At 54.4% G+C, this 18,141-nt stretch overlaps 1 protein-coding gene across 1 annotated transcript; it reads right to left on the reverse strand.

The window, feature by feature from the left end:
• Nucleotides 1–485: 485 nt before the first annotated feature.
• Nucleotides 486–12,210, reverse strand: CACNG1 (calcium voltage-gated channel auxiliary subunit gamma 1). The gene is made up of 4 exons (XM_003997076.6): nt 11,822–12,210; nt 2,554–2,628; nt 1,430–1,567; nt 486–1,246 (listed from the first exon to the last, which is right to left on the reverse strand). The coding sequence occupies exons 1-4, from the start codon at nt 12,054–12,056 to the stop codon at nt 1,020–1,022; spliced, it is 675 nt and encodes a 224-aa protein (XP_003997125.2). The 5' UTR covers nt 12,057–12,210; the 3' UTR covers nt 486–1,019.
• Between the last annotated feature and the right edge of the window lie 5,931 nt (nt 12,211–18,141).

An 18,141-nucleotide genomic window follows, 5' to 3' on the forward strand; every position in this document is an offset into this window, starting at 1 on the left:
TGAGGGCTGGGTAGACATGGTGGGATTCTGGAAGGCAGAAGAGTGTAAATTATGACATTCCGCGTGGCCCTAAGTGTCTAACTGCTAAGCCCTGCTTCCTGATGTTCCTTGTAACAAAAATCCAGCATCTGAAACCAGACACGTGTGGCTGTGGAGCTCGAGTGCTGTGCTAGCTGGGGCTCTGGAAATAACTCCTCTTTATTTTGAACCCCTTGCCTAGTCAGATGGTCTCTGCTTTCTCCCAAAGAAGATCCCAGGGCCCAGAGATCCAAGCTGGAATTCAGCCTTTATTGGTAAGTTTTATTGGTAAACAGGACCTCATCACCCCCTCTTCCCTACAGCTCTCTACAAAAGTCCTAAACATTCACCCCCCTCCCGGTGGGGAGGGGGTGATGGGAGGGACATTCTTCCTTCTTCAGGGTCATGGGGCCCCTGGGGCGTGGCCAGGAATCCAAGCAATTTCTGTGCAAGGTGCAAGGAAAAAAGAAGTTTTCAAAGAGCTTTTATTTCAAACCACAGTCAGGTTCTACCCAGTTAAAAAAAAGTGCTCCTCAGGCATCTTGGAAACCAAGGAGGGAACGTTCAGTTCACTGGAAAGGGTGTATCTTGTCCAGGAGAAGGTGGGAGTGGTTGGCTACTGGCTCTGGCAGATGCCCAGAATTGGTATATGAGCACAGGGCGTCCCTACGGGGCTAACAGAGGACAACTGGACCCAGTTTATCAAAGACAACTGGCTCGGTCGGGACAACTCTGACCTCCAGGGGAAGGTCTCCCTCACCAAACACCTGTGCACCTGCTCGCCTTGCCTGCCTCCCTCCCACCTGGGCAAGTCTGGATCAGGTCCACTTGCTGGATTCCCAGGGGGAGCCTGTCACAGCCCAAAGAAGGGCTCAGAGAGGGAAGCAGCAGCGGTTGTCGTGGGGTAGGTGGCACCGGGGAGAGGTAAAGCTCCCGCCTCCTCTCTAGAACGTTCTGGGCCAGGCTCGGCTTCCTGAGGGTGGCCGGGGGCCCCCGGAGGGCTAGTGCTCGGGCTCGGCGTCCATGCAGGACTCCCAGGGGTTCTGGGGCATTCGAGGCAGGGAGAAGAGCAGGAGGGCGAGGCCGCCGAGGAAGAGGAGGACGAAGGCGGCGCAGGCGCAGGCGAAGGACCAGGAGTAGTAGTACTCGATCCAGACGGTGTGCTCGCTGCCGATCATGCGCTTCACCGACTGCCGCGTGACCTCCACCGACACGAAGATGCACAGACCTGCGGGCCGAGCGGGGGCCGTCAGGGCCCTCTGCCCAGACCGCCCCCTTCCCGGGCCCGCCCCCCCTCCCCCCGCCGGCCACGCCTCTTCCCTCGCTCGCGGTGTTTAGTAAAGGGCGTGGTCGCCGGTGCCCCCACCCCTGTGCCAGATACGCGGGCCGGGCCCCCAGCCCCAGCCGCTACCTGCGAACGCATAGAACATGGACGCCGGCCTCAGCAGGTAATCCCGCTTCTTCCTGAAGGACAGAAGCGCGCAGATGGTCCCCATGATGATGAAGCCGAGGCTGAAGATGGCGATGGCGGCGGCCGAGATGCTGTACTCTGCGGGACGGGAGGGCAGGTGCGGTGCAGCGGCTCAGCGGCGGCGGGGGCGAGGGAGAGCGGGGGTGGGGGGGCAGGGCCGCGCGTCCTTGTACCCATTTCACTGCGGAGCACACTGAGGGTCCGAGCTGAAGCCCCTCTCCCGGAGTCACGTGGCGGGTCAGGGGTGGGGCCGGGATGGCAACAGACCTGCCCTTCCCACGCCCCGCGTGGGGCCCTAACCCCGGGATGGGGGGGGGGGGCAGAGGCCTGCGACGCCCGCCGGAGCCGTGTGGCCGGAGAACTTTCTGAAACGGAAAGCTTCCTGCGAGCCACGGGCCAGAGGGCGGAGGGCGGTCTGTCCGGGGACGCCAAGCGGCGCTGGAAGGGTGGCTTGTTGCAGGGCCGCGCGCGTGATCGTGTGCGTGTGGGTGCGTGTGTGGCACGTGAGGATCTCTCAGAGCCAGCGTGCGAGCTCACACCCCGTACGGGGGTCCTTCGCACACGTGCCTATGTGCTTCCGGGAAGGCCCCACCCGGCGCACGTGCTCCTGCGCCCCCTTCTCCTGCACCCCTCTCCCCCGCACCGCGTCCCTGCTCTCCTGATTCCCTGGGGGTGACAGCGGGGTCACGGAGGGTATCGGCTGACCCACCAGCCCTGAAAACCAGCGCAGGGGTTCCGAGGACTTGTTCTGTTTCCCGTCGCTGCGGCCGCCCTCGGTCACCCTCGGCCTCGTGGGAAGACGCATTCCTTCTGCAGGTGTGGCGCCTACCGGGGACCGCGTCTTTGCAAGCGCTCCCCAGCCCTGATGATGGAAGCTCAGGGTGGCCGCCCGGGTGCTGCGCTCCCGGAGGGTGAGGAGGCCGCGGCTCCGACGCATCAGGACCAGGACGAGCTCCCTTCCAGCACAAGCAGGGGCGTCGTTCGTGCCAGATGGTTTTCTGGCTCAGCAGCCTGTGACAGTGGTCGCTCTCCCCGACCCTCCCTGCTTTCCACCAGGGGCTCACCTTTCTGAGTAGTGACTTCGAAGATCTCGGAGGTCTCGCCTGGGTTAAAATGCCTGAAGTAGGAACAGTTTTTCTCTGCAAAGGAGGGAGGCAGCCTGTGAGTTGAGAGACGGGGCCTGCAGCCTGGTCAGAGGCTCCAGGCAAAGAGGGTGGGTGTGACCCCGCTGGTCTGGCCGGCCCTCATCTCCCTAAACCCTGAATCGGGGCTGAAACGAACGTCTTTCTCGGACCCTTAGACCAAAATGTGAGGATAAGGGGGTTAAGAAGCCATCTGGGGCCCCTGGGTGGCACAATTGGTTAAGCGTCCAACTCTGGGTTTCTGCTCAGGTCATGATGTCACGGTTGGTGAATTCAAGCCCCTGGGACAGCACAGAGCCTGCTTGGGATTCTCTCTCTCCCTTTCTCTCTGCTCCTTCCCTGCTCGTGTGGTCTCTCTCTCTCTCTCTCTCTCTTAAAATAAATAAATAAACTTACATTTTTTTTTTTTTTAAGAAGCCAAGAGTTCTTCAGGAAGCAAAGGCTGATCTTGTCAAGCAGGCACCATAGTACTGTGGGTACTGAGCCCATTAGGCAGATGGGATAACTGAGGCTGAGCACCCGGTTTGTCAGGGGGTGCAGGGAACACCATCAACAAAGGGCCAAATGGTTGTTCTCAACTGGGGCTCATTCTGCGCCCCCCCCCCCCCCAGGAGACGTTGGGCAAAGTCTGGAGACATTTTTGGTGTTACAACTGGCAGGCGTGTTATTGGCATCTAGTGGGTAGAGAGAGGCCGGGAATACCGCTAAACATCCTACGGCTACGGACAGCCATGCACAACACAGGATTGACCCGCCCCAATGTACCAGTAGGGCTGAGGTGGAGAAAGCCTGGTCACACCAAAATCTAGGGCTGTGTTTTCTATCAATATCTACGTCCATCCTGATGCACTGGGACTGATGGGGAAGGATGTTTTTCAAAAGCTTTCCAGAACACTCTGATGCTCAGCCACTTTGGGAAGCCCTGCTCCCTTAAAATGCCCCACAAAGAGCTCTTCTGAGTAGGTCATCTGGAAGGACTTGGGTGCAGGGTAGAGCACCTCCATTCAAGGGCCAAATGTGACTATCATGTCATTTCATTGGACCCTTGGCACCTGTGACCAAAGAGGCAGCCCAGAAAAACCTCCGTGGTGAGCTATGTGTTCTACATCATAAGCATTAGAAAAGCCACGGAAGATTTGTGGACAACGGGACCAAAAATCTGGATTTGATGGCGGGGCAGTGGAAGGACTCAGAACAAAGAAATTCGTGCTGGTTTTAAATATAATTTCAGGCATAATTCCTCTTCCATTTTTCTCCTTCAGTTTCTCTTGTAACTTGACATTCTTTAAAATCAAACGAGTTCTTATTGCTTATTGAATACAGTTTAATATTCTTTACTCCTTTAGGAAGTAGGTGAATGGTTTTTTTTTTTTTAAATCGTTTGTTTCTTAAAAAAAAATCAAATTAGGTTGCTTTTTACTTGTGGGGTGCCCTTCAATGATTTCTTTTTCCTGTGGGTCCGTGACCCCTCCACTCCTAGCTTAGATGGCATCTACTGGTGTGCATTCAATTTTTCACTTTCGGGCTACCTGTAAATTATGAGAAGATGATTACTGGCGTCTGGTTTCTTGTGGGAGTGGACCTGAGGTGTTTCCAAAGTCATAGCTTTCATTGGGATTCAGGCTTTCTTCTGTCTGACCTAAATCATCTTATTGCCACTTAAGCCCATGGCCTGGCACTCTTTTCCCCTCCCCCGATGTCAGTGTTACGGCTGCTCCCTGGCTGAGAAAGGAAGTGACCCCTGGAGATGCGCCTGGTTTAGCAGCAGTAAATGTTCTGAGCAGTCAACAGCCTCCTCTTTGAGCTTCTATATTTAAATCACTTTCCTTTCGAGCGGAGTTACCTGGGGTGTCTGACTGCTGGAGGTGATGTCAGAAGTAATGCCGCTGTCTTCTCTCTCACGGCTTCCGGTGCTATTTTAAAGCACAGTGCAACCCTCTTCGATTTCTTAGATTATTAGCTATAGATTCTCTTGAATCACCGCTTCAGAATGGCTCGGGCTATGTCGTAAGGCTCCGCGTGTCTCCCTCTGGACAAAGGAACATTTCTGTTTCATTCCTTAAGGGCCAATTTCGGTTGTCACTGAAAACCCCCTGAAAAGAATCGACTGAATTCAAGTGTATTTCAGCTGCTTCCCTGACTGCTCGCAATCTGTGAGTTAAAAGCCTTCGGAGTAGAGGGCCGTGAGATGAAGGCCCATCAGAGCCCGGCCAAAGCGTAGCTCTTTGGCCGTTTTGGGCTGCTGAGGCCACTCTTACACGCAGGTAGTGTTTGTGTGTCAGCCTCTGCCAGGTCAACAACAGGCTCCGTTCCGGACAGACCGCTGCCTGCGTAAAACCCGTCTTAGCTCAGCCCCATAGTGGGATGCTGTCTGTCTGGGGAAGCCAGCCTGTGGATTTTCTGGGGGAGATTTTCCCGTTCAGTGGCCCAGGTACCCCGCCCTATTCCCTCTCCTCCTCCATTAAATGATGTCACGTGCGGGGGATGGAGGTTCCCCAGGGAGTGGGGTTCCCACTCAGGGCGTCTGGAAGTGTCAACTTCTCTCTGATATCGTGGAGCCGAGGGCTTGAGAACGGATGGGCCGGCCTTGTCCCCTCTCTTGAACGTAGCACGCGAGGAAGGCCAACGTCTTCTGCCCTGAACCCGGGAGTAACGTCCGCTCTGGGACCCCTTGGCTGTCTATGGAGGACAACGAGCCCCCTTGTGGTCCCTGATGACTCCAGCAGGGGTGGGGGCACCATGAGACCCAAGCGTCACTCCGGACACGTCCAGCACCAACAAGACGCTCGTTCAGGAAAAACCAAGCCGGGCATCTGCCTGCCTTTTCCCCGGCTCCCATCCCAACGACACAAAGCTCAGGGCTTATAGCTTCGTCTTGAAGGACTACGGCCCTTCACGGGGCAGAAGAAGCAAGTGCTTTGGATCCAGTGTCAGGGTGATGATCCGGAACCGATCATTAAGAACTCTGAGGTCCTCCAGCCTCCTTTGTCTCTGCAAATGGCTCGTGGTGATGTTAGTATTTGTATTTCTGGGGGTGCCTGGGTGGCTCAGTTAAGAGAGTGACTCTTGATTCCGGCCAGGTCATGATCTCTCGGTTCGTGGGTTCGAGCCCCACATCGGGCTCTGTGCTGACAGTACGGAAACTGCTTGGGATTCTCTCTCTCCCTGTCTCTCTGCCCCTCTCCCGCGCACGGTCTCTCTTACTCTGTCTCTCTCTCTCTCTCTCTCAAAAATAAGCTGAAAAAATACTGTATTTCTGTTTTTCTGTCCTTCAGAAATGTCTTGTCATGAACAGTCATAAGACTCAGTGGGTCTAAAAAGTTGAGTGGGCTGTTCCTTAAAAAATATGGTGAACTCAGCTATTGAACTTGACCGGGGTTGGAATATTCTGGCTCACCAAGCACTCTGGTTAAACGAGTGACTACACAGAACCATATCTAATTGTGCCGATTTCAAAGAACTGGAACAGAAGTCACATTTAACTCCAACCTGAACTTGAGTTAATGCAGGTATTTATTTCTCTGATTCTCTAACTTACACGATTAGGGGATGCTTCTGGGTTCTCACCCAGAATGTCTCAGCGTACCCATTACTGGTTGATGTAGACTTTAATATATTTTAAAAAATACCTTGTTAATTGATACAAAACCAAGGGAACTAGCGATTTAGGGGTCGGAAAAAATATTTCACTTACTTGTTACTTGCATCAATGCCAGGGTTGTCTTGACCCTTTTTTGTAAAAGAAGTTCTTGGTGCTCCTGGCAGTGGTTTCTCTGTGCTCTGATGGAGTACCCGCCCCTCTGATGGAAGACTTTTGACAGTTGGGTTGGAGAAATCCTCAAGACCCAACCCCAGAGTGTCAGAGCATTGCTGTTCTATGGTGGGGGGTGGGGGAAGGCTAGTTATAGCCTGGGTCTCCAGCATGGGCTCATGTGGAGGAGAAAGAAAGCCCCTGAAATTCTTGGGGTCTGTACCATCATGTTCTTTCATGTGGTTCCAGTCCCTGCACCGAGCACTGGAAGAGAAGATGGGCCATAAGGGCAGTGGGGTCCTGGGGCAGTCTGTTACCTTAGCCTAAAGAGACAGAGCCCGAGAGAAATAACATTCTCCCTAGCCCAGGGGCAGGGGATCACCCCTCTGGGATGACTCACTTGGGATTTCAGGCAGTCGGCCTCTCCTCACAAAGGAAGAAGACCTTACTCTCATTCTAAAGGCATTGGAATTGACCTCAGATGTCAGTCTTGTGCATGACAGTCCTTCTAGAACTCTTTGGGTCAGTAGAAAAACCAAATTAGACAATTTACGATCTTTAGAGCCATCAGCAATCTATATGGCTGCGTGGGACCTTGAAAAGTCTCTCTTGAACCAGCTCCTGGTCCAGCTTCTACTAAACCATGCCGTGTCAAAAGTTGGCCTCTTCTGTGTTTGCCTGGATCAGCATCTTTTAGGGGCTGTGTTTGTACGCACGGTGGGGGGCATCCTATGGGAGTGGACTGGAGAGGAAGGGGGGTCTGGATTTGAGGCTTGGGTGTTGAAGCTCTCCTTGTGAGATGGTTAGCGTTGGGAAGGCCACTCTGAGCCTCAGTTTTCCCACGTGTAGGATGCGAATCACCTGAAGAATGACAGGTATAAAGTAGTATAATGTAGTGACCAAGAAGGTGACTTTTAGGGGTATGACCTCTGACTGCTCTCCCATGGTAATTGTGTGACCTTGGTCAAGTTACTTAACCTCTCTGTGCCTCATTTTCTTTATCTGTAAGCCAAGATGACAATAGTATGGACCTTATAGAGGATTTTGTGAGAATTAGATGACTGTATATATATTTATATTTGTTGTCCCACTGCCTTCTGGCCTCCATGGTTTCTGGAGAAATATCAGCTGTCAATCTTATTAAGGATCTCTTGTATGTGATGAGTCATTTCTTGCTGCTTCCAAGGTTCTGTGTCTTTATCTTTTAGCCGTTCTGATTATGATGCGTCTCGGGGTGGATTTATCCTACTGGAATTCCTGAAGCTTCATGGATTTGTAGATTAATTGTTTTTCGTCAAATTTGGAAACTTTTCAGCTATTATTTTTCACCCATCCTTTCTGCTCCTTCCTCTCTCTTTCTGTCTCCTCTCCTTCTTAATATACACCAGCATTATGTGTATATTGCTTCATTTGCTACTATCCCACATGTCTCTGAGGCTCTGTTCATTTTTCTTCATTCTTTTTTCCCCCCGTTTATTCCTCACGTTAGCTAATCTCAATTCGTCTATCTTCAAGTTCACTTACTCCTTTTTGTCCCTTCTCAGATCTGCTATTGAGTTTTCCATTTCAATTATCGTAGTTCTCAACTCCAGAATTTCTACTGGGTCCTTTTAAAATAATTTCTATCTCATTATTGATATTCTCTATTTCATGAGACATCGTTTTCATCTTTAGCCCTTTAGGCTTTGTTGTTTGTTGTTCTTCGTATCTAAAATAGCTAATTTAAAGTCTTTAAGTCCAATATCTGGCTTTCTTAAAGATCTCTTGACTGGTTTTATCTCCCTTATGTATGGGCCATACTTTTTTATTTCTTTACATGTCTTATGATTTTTTTTTTTAATTTAGAATTTAAATTTAGGGGCACCGGGGTGGTTCAGTCAGTTAAGCGACCAACTCTTGATTCCAGCTCAACAACTCTTTGATTTGTGAGTTCCAGCCCCACGTTGGGCTCTGCGCTGACAGTGCAGGAGTCTGCTTGGGATGCTCTCTCTCTCTCTCTCTCTCTCTCCCTCTCCCTCTCTCTCTGTCCCTCCCCTGTTCCTGCTTGTGCTCTCCCTCTCCCTCTCTCTCTCTTTCCCAAAATAAATAAATAAGCATCAAAAAAATAAAATAAGGGGCGCCTGGGTGGCTCAGTCGGTTGAGCGTCCGACTTCGGCTCAGGTCACGATCTCGCGGTCCGGGAGTTCGAGCCCCGCGTCGGGCTCCGCGCTGACGGCTCGGAGCCTGGAGCCTGCTTCCCATTCTGTGTCTCCCTGTCTCTCTGCCCCTCCCCCACTCATGCTCTGTTCCTCTCTGTCTCAGAAATAAATAAACATTAAAAAAAAATTTTTTTTTTTAATTTAAACTTAAAGCTGGAAAATGTGCATCATACAATGAACGCCTCTGGAAATCAGAGTCCTCCCGTTTCCCCAGGGTTTGCTCCTGTCGCTGCTTGTTGTTGTTTGCTTAGCGACTTCTCTTAATTAATTGTGGAAAGGCTGCACTCTTTGTCACGTGTCGACACTGAAATCTCCGCTCAGGTAGCTCGGCAGTCAGCTCACATTTGGCAAAATGCTGGGAACTCCTACGCCTCCCAGCCTTTACTGAGGGGCTGAGCAGAGAGAGCTAAGTGCTCCACGAAGCAGCCTACGTTTCTGCCTTAGCCTTGACTTTCTGCTTGCCCACAGCCTCAAGAGCAGCCCGAGGTGAGAGCTTAGGACCTCTTCAGGGATTTCCTCTGTACTCTGCGGCACTACGCATGCACGCGGCCTTCTAAATTCTCGGGATTATGATGGAGCTTTTCCAAGCCCCCTGTGGATGTCTCATACTCCAGCTTTCTGGTTTGCCTATCGTCTGCCTCGCCGTGGTCCACTGCCTCGGGAAGTTCCGCTATTAAACAATTGTTTCTAATTGTTTTTGGCAAGTGTCCCCTTGGAAAAAGACCGTGTCCGCCGGATGAGCTCAGCGTCGGGTCAAATAAAGACAGCCTTGCGAGTGGGGGCTTCCAGGGAACCACCAGACAGATCAAATAATGACAGTTCTCTGGGAATGAGGCTGTGAAAGAGACCCAGCCCAGCCTGTCCAGGCTGCTAAATTTTCACTATTTGCAGGCTGTTGGGTTTCAAGGCTATGACAGAGTTGGGGAGTGGGGAACAGGAGTAGAGCAAGTTAAAGTGCCACAAAGCTCACCATCCTCGAGCTGTCATTGTATTTAAGGAGAAGAGGATTTTTGGAGATTCTTGGTCTGTAATTTCTTCTGATGTCATTCAAAATTAAACTATGGGCGGTGGGGGGGGGGCGCCTGGGTGGCTCAGTCGGTTAAGCGTCCGACTTCGGCTCAGGTCATGGTCTCACATCTTGTGGGTTCGAGCCCCACGTCAGGCTCTGTGCTCACAGCTCAGAGCCTGGAGCCTGTTTCAGATTCTGTGTCTCCCTCTCGCTCTCTGCCCCTCCCCCGCTCGCATTTGCCTCTCTCTCTCTCTCTCTCTCTCTCAAATATCAACATAACATTTTTTTTTTTTTACAAAGTTAAAATAGGGAAGGGACTTGAAACAATACTTGGCGGATGGTACTACGTTTGTGTTTGTGGTGGTTATTATTGCCATTCATAATAAATGAGAGAACATAGATGAGCTCTGTTCCTCCCTCTAGAAAAGAGTAATCCCACAGAGCACAGGAAAGGTGGCTGGGGAAGGCAAAAGGTGCGTGCATCTGCGGAGAAAGGAGAGAGGAGGAGGCAGGAACATACTTTAGAAGCTTGTTGGGGTAGGGCCCGGCTCGCAAGGGTGGGAGGCAGGAGTCCCTCCGGGCCAGAGCAAGGAGACATACACATGGACTGTCTTGTCGGGCTCGAGGCCAATCCATGCCTGCTGGTCCTCTGCTAGTTTGTCTCTTCCTTGTATGGACTTGCCTCGCCTCCCCGCTCATCTGCTCTGTAAACTCCCCAGACTTTAAAAGGTAGGGCCTCTGAGGACAGATGGACGGGACCGTAACGTGCATTCCCATGCACGGTCCGTAGAGAATCGGCCTCGCCCTGCCCTGCCCTGCCCTGCCCTGCCGGGGGGAATTGGCTGCATGAGGCATCTGTTTACGGGTGTGCTCGGCCGTGGCTGAGGAACGTGGGCATGTGATACCCTTCAAGCACATGTCCACGTCTGTTAAAGCCCCAGGACTCGGTGTTTCCAGGACAGCTGGGTATCGACAAGTCTTCCGCATTTCAAGGGGGGTGTGAGCAAGGCAGGGGCTTCCTAGAGCCAGCGGGAGGGGAAGGAGGAGGAAAAAGAGAAGTGGGGGCAATGGGCTTTGGGCTCCTCTGTCCCACACACAGACTGCGAGGTCTCCAGGGACTTAGCACTGACTTCTCTGAAGGGCAGGGTGCAGGGAACCCCCAGTCTGATAGCAGAGGGAAAGCCTCAGAAAACCAGGTGGGAGACCGCCCTCGGCCCGGTCCACTGCCACCTCAGAGTGCTGTTCGTGAGCCCCGGGAGGGACTCACGTTGCTGAACCCGAGCGCCAAGCAGAAGTCACAATATCCTTTGTCGCCCCCAGGGTCACCGGGGCGTCGTGGGCAACGCGTGACTGGAGCCCAGACCTTCGATTCTGCACACAGGGCTCTTTCCTCGGCGTGTGCTGTTTGCCACGGGCGTGGAAGGCTCCACGTTTGCAGAATGGACCGGTCACCCTGCTACCAGGTATCCTCACAAGGAGCTCGCCTTTGACGTGCGGCTCAGTCACATGGTGGGAGATTGAGGAGTGCGCTTAAGTCGCAGCAGGAGGAGCCGCTTCCCGGCTCTGAAGGGGTCTGAGCTCAGAGGGGATGTACCAAGTGGGTGGTTCACCTACACCCGGGTCCCGCTTTACGGACGTGTGACCGACGCGGTCGGCCAAGGCCCTGCACACAGAAGGGACCCCCGCTTGGCTCCAGGCCTCGCTGTCCCCGTCGTGAAATTCTTAAAGACAATGGCAAGGAGCCCCGCGTTTTCCTTCTGCGCTACGCCCCTTACGTGTCGCGGCCGATCCCGTCGCACACCCAACCTGGAGGCTGGGGAGCGACCGTGCCGGCCGCACGTGTCCCTTCGGCCCGAGGATGTAGGGCCGCTTAGCCTGTCTGTGCGGGGGGGAGAGTGGGGCCGGGCACACCCAGAAGAGTGGCCGCTGCTGGGCTGGGAGCCTCTAGTCTGATGGATCCACGGATTCTTTCGTGAGCCTCTGGTCCCACCTGCGCAGCCCTCTGCTCTGGGCGCACGGCCCGAGGCCCCAGCAAGACAGAAATAGCTAGAGACAGACGCCCTCATTTTACAAGCCGGCAGCTCCGGCCTCCGGGATGACACATGCAATCCAGATCCTCCTCCCTGGGCACAGGGGGCTGGGCGCTATTCCTGGTCTTTCCCACAGGCACCTTTTCCAGGGGGATGAGGGAGGGCAGGAGGCGGGCACGGGATCAGAGAGTGGGTACGTTACCCCCAGGCAGGGAGATGGGTCCGCAGGTCTTGTCCTTGCCGTCACTCGTGACAATACGCTTGATGCAAATCCGCCAGAGGCCGAAGTGGGCCGCCTCGCAGGTGGCGTTGTGGTGCTCCACCTCGGGGCTCAGCACCGCCCAGTGGTCGGTCACCACGGCCACCATGGCCAGCACGATGCCCGCCAGGATGCAGAAGAGGGTCGCGCGGACCTTGGGCGCTTTGGTCTGGGACATGTTGGTGGCGGAGGAGCGGGCGCCTTCGGCGCGGTCTGGTGGCGGTGGCTCCCGGGCAGGTGGCAGCCAGGCTGGGAGGTGGCAGCGGTTATGAGCTGGGGGTGGAAGCTAAGTTTAGTGTGTCCGGCTGAGCCAGAGGGGGCTGGCCTTGGGGCTGAGGGACACCAGACGGGACTGAGCAGCTGCCCAGACGTGTCAGGGGCCTGAGGGAGGCTTCTATTAATGCACTGCTCAGGCGTGTCACTAAGGATAACTTCTGCTCAGGTTTCAGGGCTTTCTTTCCCTCTTGGGACCAGAAATACCTTTGGGAGAGGCGAGGAAAGAAGGCTCTAGATGGTGACTAGAGATCGCCACGATTGGCAGCTCCGAACACCTGAGTTGGAGGTAGTGAGGGGCAGGCCACAGGGGGCACCTGCTTGCTCTGGGCTGCAGGATAAGGGGACACTGCTGGGTAAGGGCAGGGGACCCTGGGGACACAGGGGACCCTTGTGCTCTCACACCGTGCAGACCAGTCACCAGTGGAAGGGATGAATGGGTCCTTGTCCTGGGAGTCTGGGGGACCCAGGATCCTGCCCAGGGACATCTTGGGGATCCGCCCTCCCAGGCATTAGCCTCAAGCCCTAGCCCATCCCCAAACTGCAGGAAGATTTCAGGTGTTTCCTGGGCCTGGCATTGCCCAGCACCGTGCCCGGGGTGAGAACACTATTTCCCTTTCGGTTCTCCTCCCATCCCCCCAGCTGGGTCCAGAAGAAAAGCTCTGTTTGGGGTTGGCGAGTCTCGAACACCTTTCTGATGCTTGCAAACCAAAGAAAAGCCCAGAGAGGGCAAAGAATCCGGCGGGACCTGACTGTAGTTCTGCTTTTATCTTACGGGTTTCATTTTACTTCTATTAAAGATTTGCCACGTACGTTTTCATTGACGAGACAAATGCATTTCAGTAAAAAAGGACAGAAGTAGGTTGTTCCACAGGTGACTACGAAGAGGCTGATGGGTGCGTGGATACAGCAGGGGACAGAGGAAAGCCGGCCGGCCTTCGGAGAGTCCTGCCTGCCCGTGAGCCCCCACCCCCCTCCCGCATTGTGCACCTCTCTCCCTTTCCGGGTTTACCAGTTGCCCCTTTTGGGGCCGATCCAAGAGCCTGATGTGTGGCCGGGAATAGACCCCTGAGCCGAGCGGGCTTTTGAGCTTCAAAACCCAGAGCCCAACCTCCGAAGCCATGGTCGGAGCCAGGAGGAATGGCCAAGATCTGTTGTGACTACTGGTGAGCACAAGTTTCCTTTTCCTCTACCCTTCCAAGTTCTTGGCTCGGGCTCCCGTAACAAGAGAAACACATACAGGGGCGCCTGGGCAGTTAGAGCTCACCTCTGTGTTGCAAACCAGCCTCCCCTTCCGGTTATAACCTCCCGAGAGATCCCCCCTCATCTGTGCTCCCTTTCTCTCCCTGCCCCCTGCTTGTGTTCCCGCAGGGGACTGGCCCCCTGAGAGTGCCTTTCTGTGTCCGGGCAGGTGGGCCCTCTCCAGGGGGAGCTCCCCGGAGCAGAGGCCTGGCCCAGGACCCCAGCCCCTCGCACGGCCCGTGGGCCCAGCTTCAAGTGCCAGGTGCCCGGGGTCCTCGGAGGGACGTGGGGTAGCCCGAGGCAGACTCACCGTGTGCCAGGCACACCCGCAAAGCGGCAGTCAGGGGGCGAGAAGAAGGTTCCGGTGGTTTAGGACAGAATATCTAGAAAGAAGCACTATATTACAACTTAATTTCAGCACTACAGGTAGATAGGAAGTCATTTGAAGAAACAGAGGTGTACTTTGAATCTCCGGGTGCGGTGGGGGTGGGCCTCCTGAGCTCTCCGGTGCGGGAGCCGCCGAAGGTCTTGGGAAGGGTGCTGAGTGGGGCCTGGCCCGTGGGGTACGCTCAGCATCACCGGCAACCGCGGACCACACAGCAGGCCCATCACGGAGGCCGGGCTGCACCTTCCCTCGGCGGGGACGGGGGAGGCAGGAGGGGGTTGGGCAGCCGGGGGGCGGGGGGCCCTGAGTCCTCCACCGGCCTCAGAGCACGAAAGATGGATGGCCTCTTCCTTTTGAAGTCCTCTTTGTGTAAATCTGCCACGATGTGGGCGACTCCAGGGGTTTGCGGGCGAGTCTCCCGGTCCCATCGCCTTGCCTCCAAGCTCCTTCAGACGTTTTCTGCTCATTGGGGCCACAGTCACGCTGCCTGTGTGGCTCTCGGGAACCCTCACGGTGCCAGGGAAGGGGCTCCGTGGATGCCGGTGTCTGCTGGGGAGCCAGGGCTGGGAGACACCTGCGCCCTCTTGGCGGGCCCTCCCCTCCCCAGGGCGTGGGGAAGGAGGGTCTCCTGGGAGCGGGCACCAGCCTGCCAGGGATGGAGCGGCCAGCCCAGGCTCAGAGCCTGCTCTGCTGAGCCCGGCTTCCCGGGAGTCATCAGCCTCTCTAAGCCGCCCCGCTGCATCTATCAATGAGGGCAACGCCGGCTGGCTGGGGAGCTGGCAGGCATCAGAGATAATGCTCTTTACCAGCTTAGCCCGTGTTAGGTGCTGTGGACAGGATTATGTCCCCCCTAAATTCACATGTCGACGCATCACCCAATGTGACGGCATTTGGAGGTGGGACCTTTGGGCAGTGATTAGGTTAGATGAGGTCATGAGAAGGGGGCCCCCGTGATGGGATTGATGGGATTAGCATCCTTCAAAGAAGGGATACCAGAAGGCTTGTTCTTTTTCCCTGCCACGTGAGGACCCAGCGAGAAGGTAAAACCCGGGAAGAGGGCTGTTACCAGAAGCCAACCGTGCAGTCCCCTGTTCTAAGTCTTTCAGCCTCCAGAGCCAGGTGAAAATAAAGTTCTTTTTTTGTTTTTGTTTTTTCATGCTTATTTGTTTTTGAGAGAGAAAGAGAGACGGCGCACACAGAAGCAGGGGAGGGGCAGAGAGAGAAGGAGACACAGAATCCAAAGCAGGCTCCAAGCTGTCAGCACAATGCCCGACTCGGGGCTCGAACCCACAGACAGTGAGATCGTGACCTGAGCCGAAGTCAGACGCCCAACTAACTGGCACCCAGGCACCCTGCAAAAATAAATTTCTGTTGTTTAAGTCAGTCTATGGGATTTTGTTATGGTGGCCTGAGCTAACAGTAGGCAATGGATTCGGGGAGGCTAGTGCTGTTATGATTATTTACAGAGCACAGATGGACCAGCTTTCTCTTATGGGCTATAAACTTCTGGAGGGTAGAGACAGTGAGACTATTATGTACTCGTCCTGGGTGCCCTCAGAGGACACCCCTAGATCTGAGCCCAGAGTGGGATCTTCATAGATGTTTGTTGAATGACTGATGGCTGGCTGGATGGACAGATGGACTGAAAGAAGAAAGGGACAGAAGCTCAAATACCTTGCCCCACCAGATGATCCAAAGGACTTTTCTGTGTGGCTCGAGGCCACAGGGACATTAGAAATGGCAGCTGGGGCAGACCCAGGACAGCTGAGAGCAATGGCTAATTTACCTCAAGCTGCTGAGGGACACCCCGGGAGGGCATCATCACTACCTCTGCAGTCAAGTTCAAAGGGAAGCAGCATCCTGAAGCCAACATTTTCCACACTCCTTAGATATGCCGCACTCAGCTAATTGGGAGTTTTGTCTATATTTTTACTCGTCCAGATGAACCAGTTTTCATTTGTCCCAAGTGACTGCTGTTTTCCCAAGAAGGACCAGACATGACTAGGGGAAGGGAAACATCCCCCAGAGGTGGACCTCATTCGGAGCTGGGGCCAGGGCACGCCTGGGAGGGGCTGAATAAGTCCTCTTTGGCAACATGCTGATCTAATTTTGAGCGCAGCCTTAATTAGGCTGCGCAATGGCCTTGGGCGTTTCATCTTAAGATACTATAAAAAAAAGCACGGTGCCACCCAGTGGGTCCAACCTCTTTACACCCACTTCATCTGCCTCCCTGTGCCATTCAACTCAGACCCTTTGTTGCATCAGGCTTGCTGCTCCCAATTCCATCCTGTGAGCCCAGGGGACCCCGAACTCTGCTGCCTTCAAGGCCTACGATTGCTCCATTCTGACCTCTGCTTCTGTCATCGTGTCTCCTTCTCTGACTCTCCTACCTCCCTCTTTCCTTTTTATGGACACTTGTGATGACTCTGGGCCCACCCCGATAATCCAGGAAGAGCTCCCCATCTCAAGATCCTTACTTTAACTACAGCTGCAAAGTCCCTTTTGCCACGTAAAGTGACATACTCACAGGTTCCAGGGATTAGGACTTGGGCATCCTTGGAGGCCACTATCCGCCTACATTATACATTGATTTCCAATTTGGTTTTCTCTGGCATCATCCTGCAGCTCAGGTTCAGGAGAAGATGGAAGGTGAGATTAGGAGGGTTGGGTTCTCCCAGGAGGAAAAAGCTAGAAAGCAGAGGGACCAAGGCAATGGAGACATTGGCAAGGATGAGCTTAAATGATGACTCTCGAGGGTCCTACAACCGGGAAGGTCGATGTATTGGGAGAATTTGGAGAGGTCAAGGCCCTGGGGGACTTGGTGAGGTTTGAGAACAGGTGGAGTGGTGGTAAGGCAGCGAAGGGGCTGGACCACTGGCGGCTGTGGTCAGAGAGGAGGACGCTGTCCCTGAAGATGACAGTGGGGGCAGACCAGGGTGATGCCAATATCCAGGTTGGAGACAAAGGTCAACGGAGGCAAGAAGGCAGGGGAGCTGTGAGGACAGGGAGTTGGGGTGATTGACCCCTGGCCCTCAGAGAAGGCTCCTCCCCAGGAGAGTGGAGGAATAATGGTTTGCAGGTGTCAGCACCGCCACCCCCCCCGCCCCCCGCCTTGCTATGACAAGTCCAAGGACATGCGTTCATAATCTTCTCTGATCACAGACTTCTGTTCCTGAGGTTGTACTGGCAGTTTTGTTGGAAGCTGCAAGTATCCAGTGTACCTGCCCCAACCCTCCTCTGGACCCTGAGGTGTCTTGGATCCCTTTTTCTCTGCAGCCCCACACCTCTCAGGACGGGTCATGGGGCTGAACAGCCAGGAATGTTTTGTTGGGAACCTGGGCAGGGAACCCCAGTGGACGAAGGGACAGCTTTCACCAGGAGGACCAGGGAAAGGTGTGTCCTTAGGAGAGAGGATGGTTTCACGTGTCCCAGGAGGTGGAGATTCGGGGAGTTCCAGAAGGCACCGTGGATACAGAGGACGGAAGAGAGGATTGGTGGGTGGAGAAGAAGCTGAGAGCCCCACAAGGTACTGGAGAGACTGGGTGGGGTGGGGAGGGGCTGGAAGTGGGGGAGGGGAGATTGCATCTTCCAAAAGTGGCCACAGAAGCATTTCTGTGTCCCCATATACTTCCAGAACCTTGTCACTCCCCATCAACAAGTGCAGTCTCTTTCCTCTCTCCTTGAACTCAAGCAGGTTTTTGACTGTCTTCACCCTCAGAGTGCAGCTGAAGTAATGCTATGTGACTTCTAAGGCTTCTACCTTTCCCTCTTGCTCTGGGGACACTGGCCCTTGGACCTAGCCACCATGCTGTGAGGAGCCTCAGGCCACCCAGAGAAGCCGTGTGTAGACATTCAGGCTGCAAACTGCAGCTACAGTCTTTGCCAATAGCCCACATCGACTGCCAGACACGAGCAGATTAGCCTCCAGATGATTCCAGCCCCCACCCCCCACTTGGGTCTTCCAGCCAAGGCCCCAGACAGATGCTGTGGAGCCAAGATAAGCCATCCCGATCCTGTCTCTGTCAAGCAGAGATAAGAATCCACGATCATGTCTAACAGTCGTTTAATGCCACTAAGTTCTGGTGTAATTTGTTACACAGCCCTCCTAGCTGATACACTCAGAAAGTGGAAGGGATTCCATTTAGCTTGGCGGAGGGCGGCTAGCCGTGAAGCCTGGTGGGATGAAGCAGCCCCAGCCTTTCAAGAGGAACTTGGCACGGAGCTGCTTACTAGCTCCTGGGGAGGGGAGCTGTTCTCGCCCCAGCCCAGACACCCAGGTGTGCATGTAGACAAGATCCTGAGTGCGTTTCAGGGTGGACAAGGAACTTATCTTTTCATCGGCCTCTAGGATAGAGCTGAGCCA

The sequence above is a fragment of the Felis catus genome, chromosome E1 (assembly GCF_018350175.1).
Source record: "Felis catus isolate Fca126 chromosome E1, F.catus_Fca126_mat1.0, whole genome shotgun sequence".
NCBI lineage: Eukaryota > Metazoa > Chordata > Mammalia > Carnivora > Felidae > Felis > Felis catus.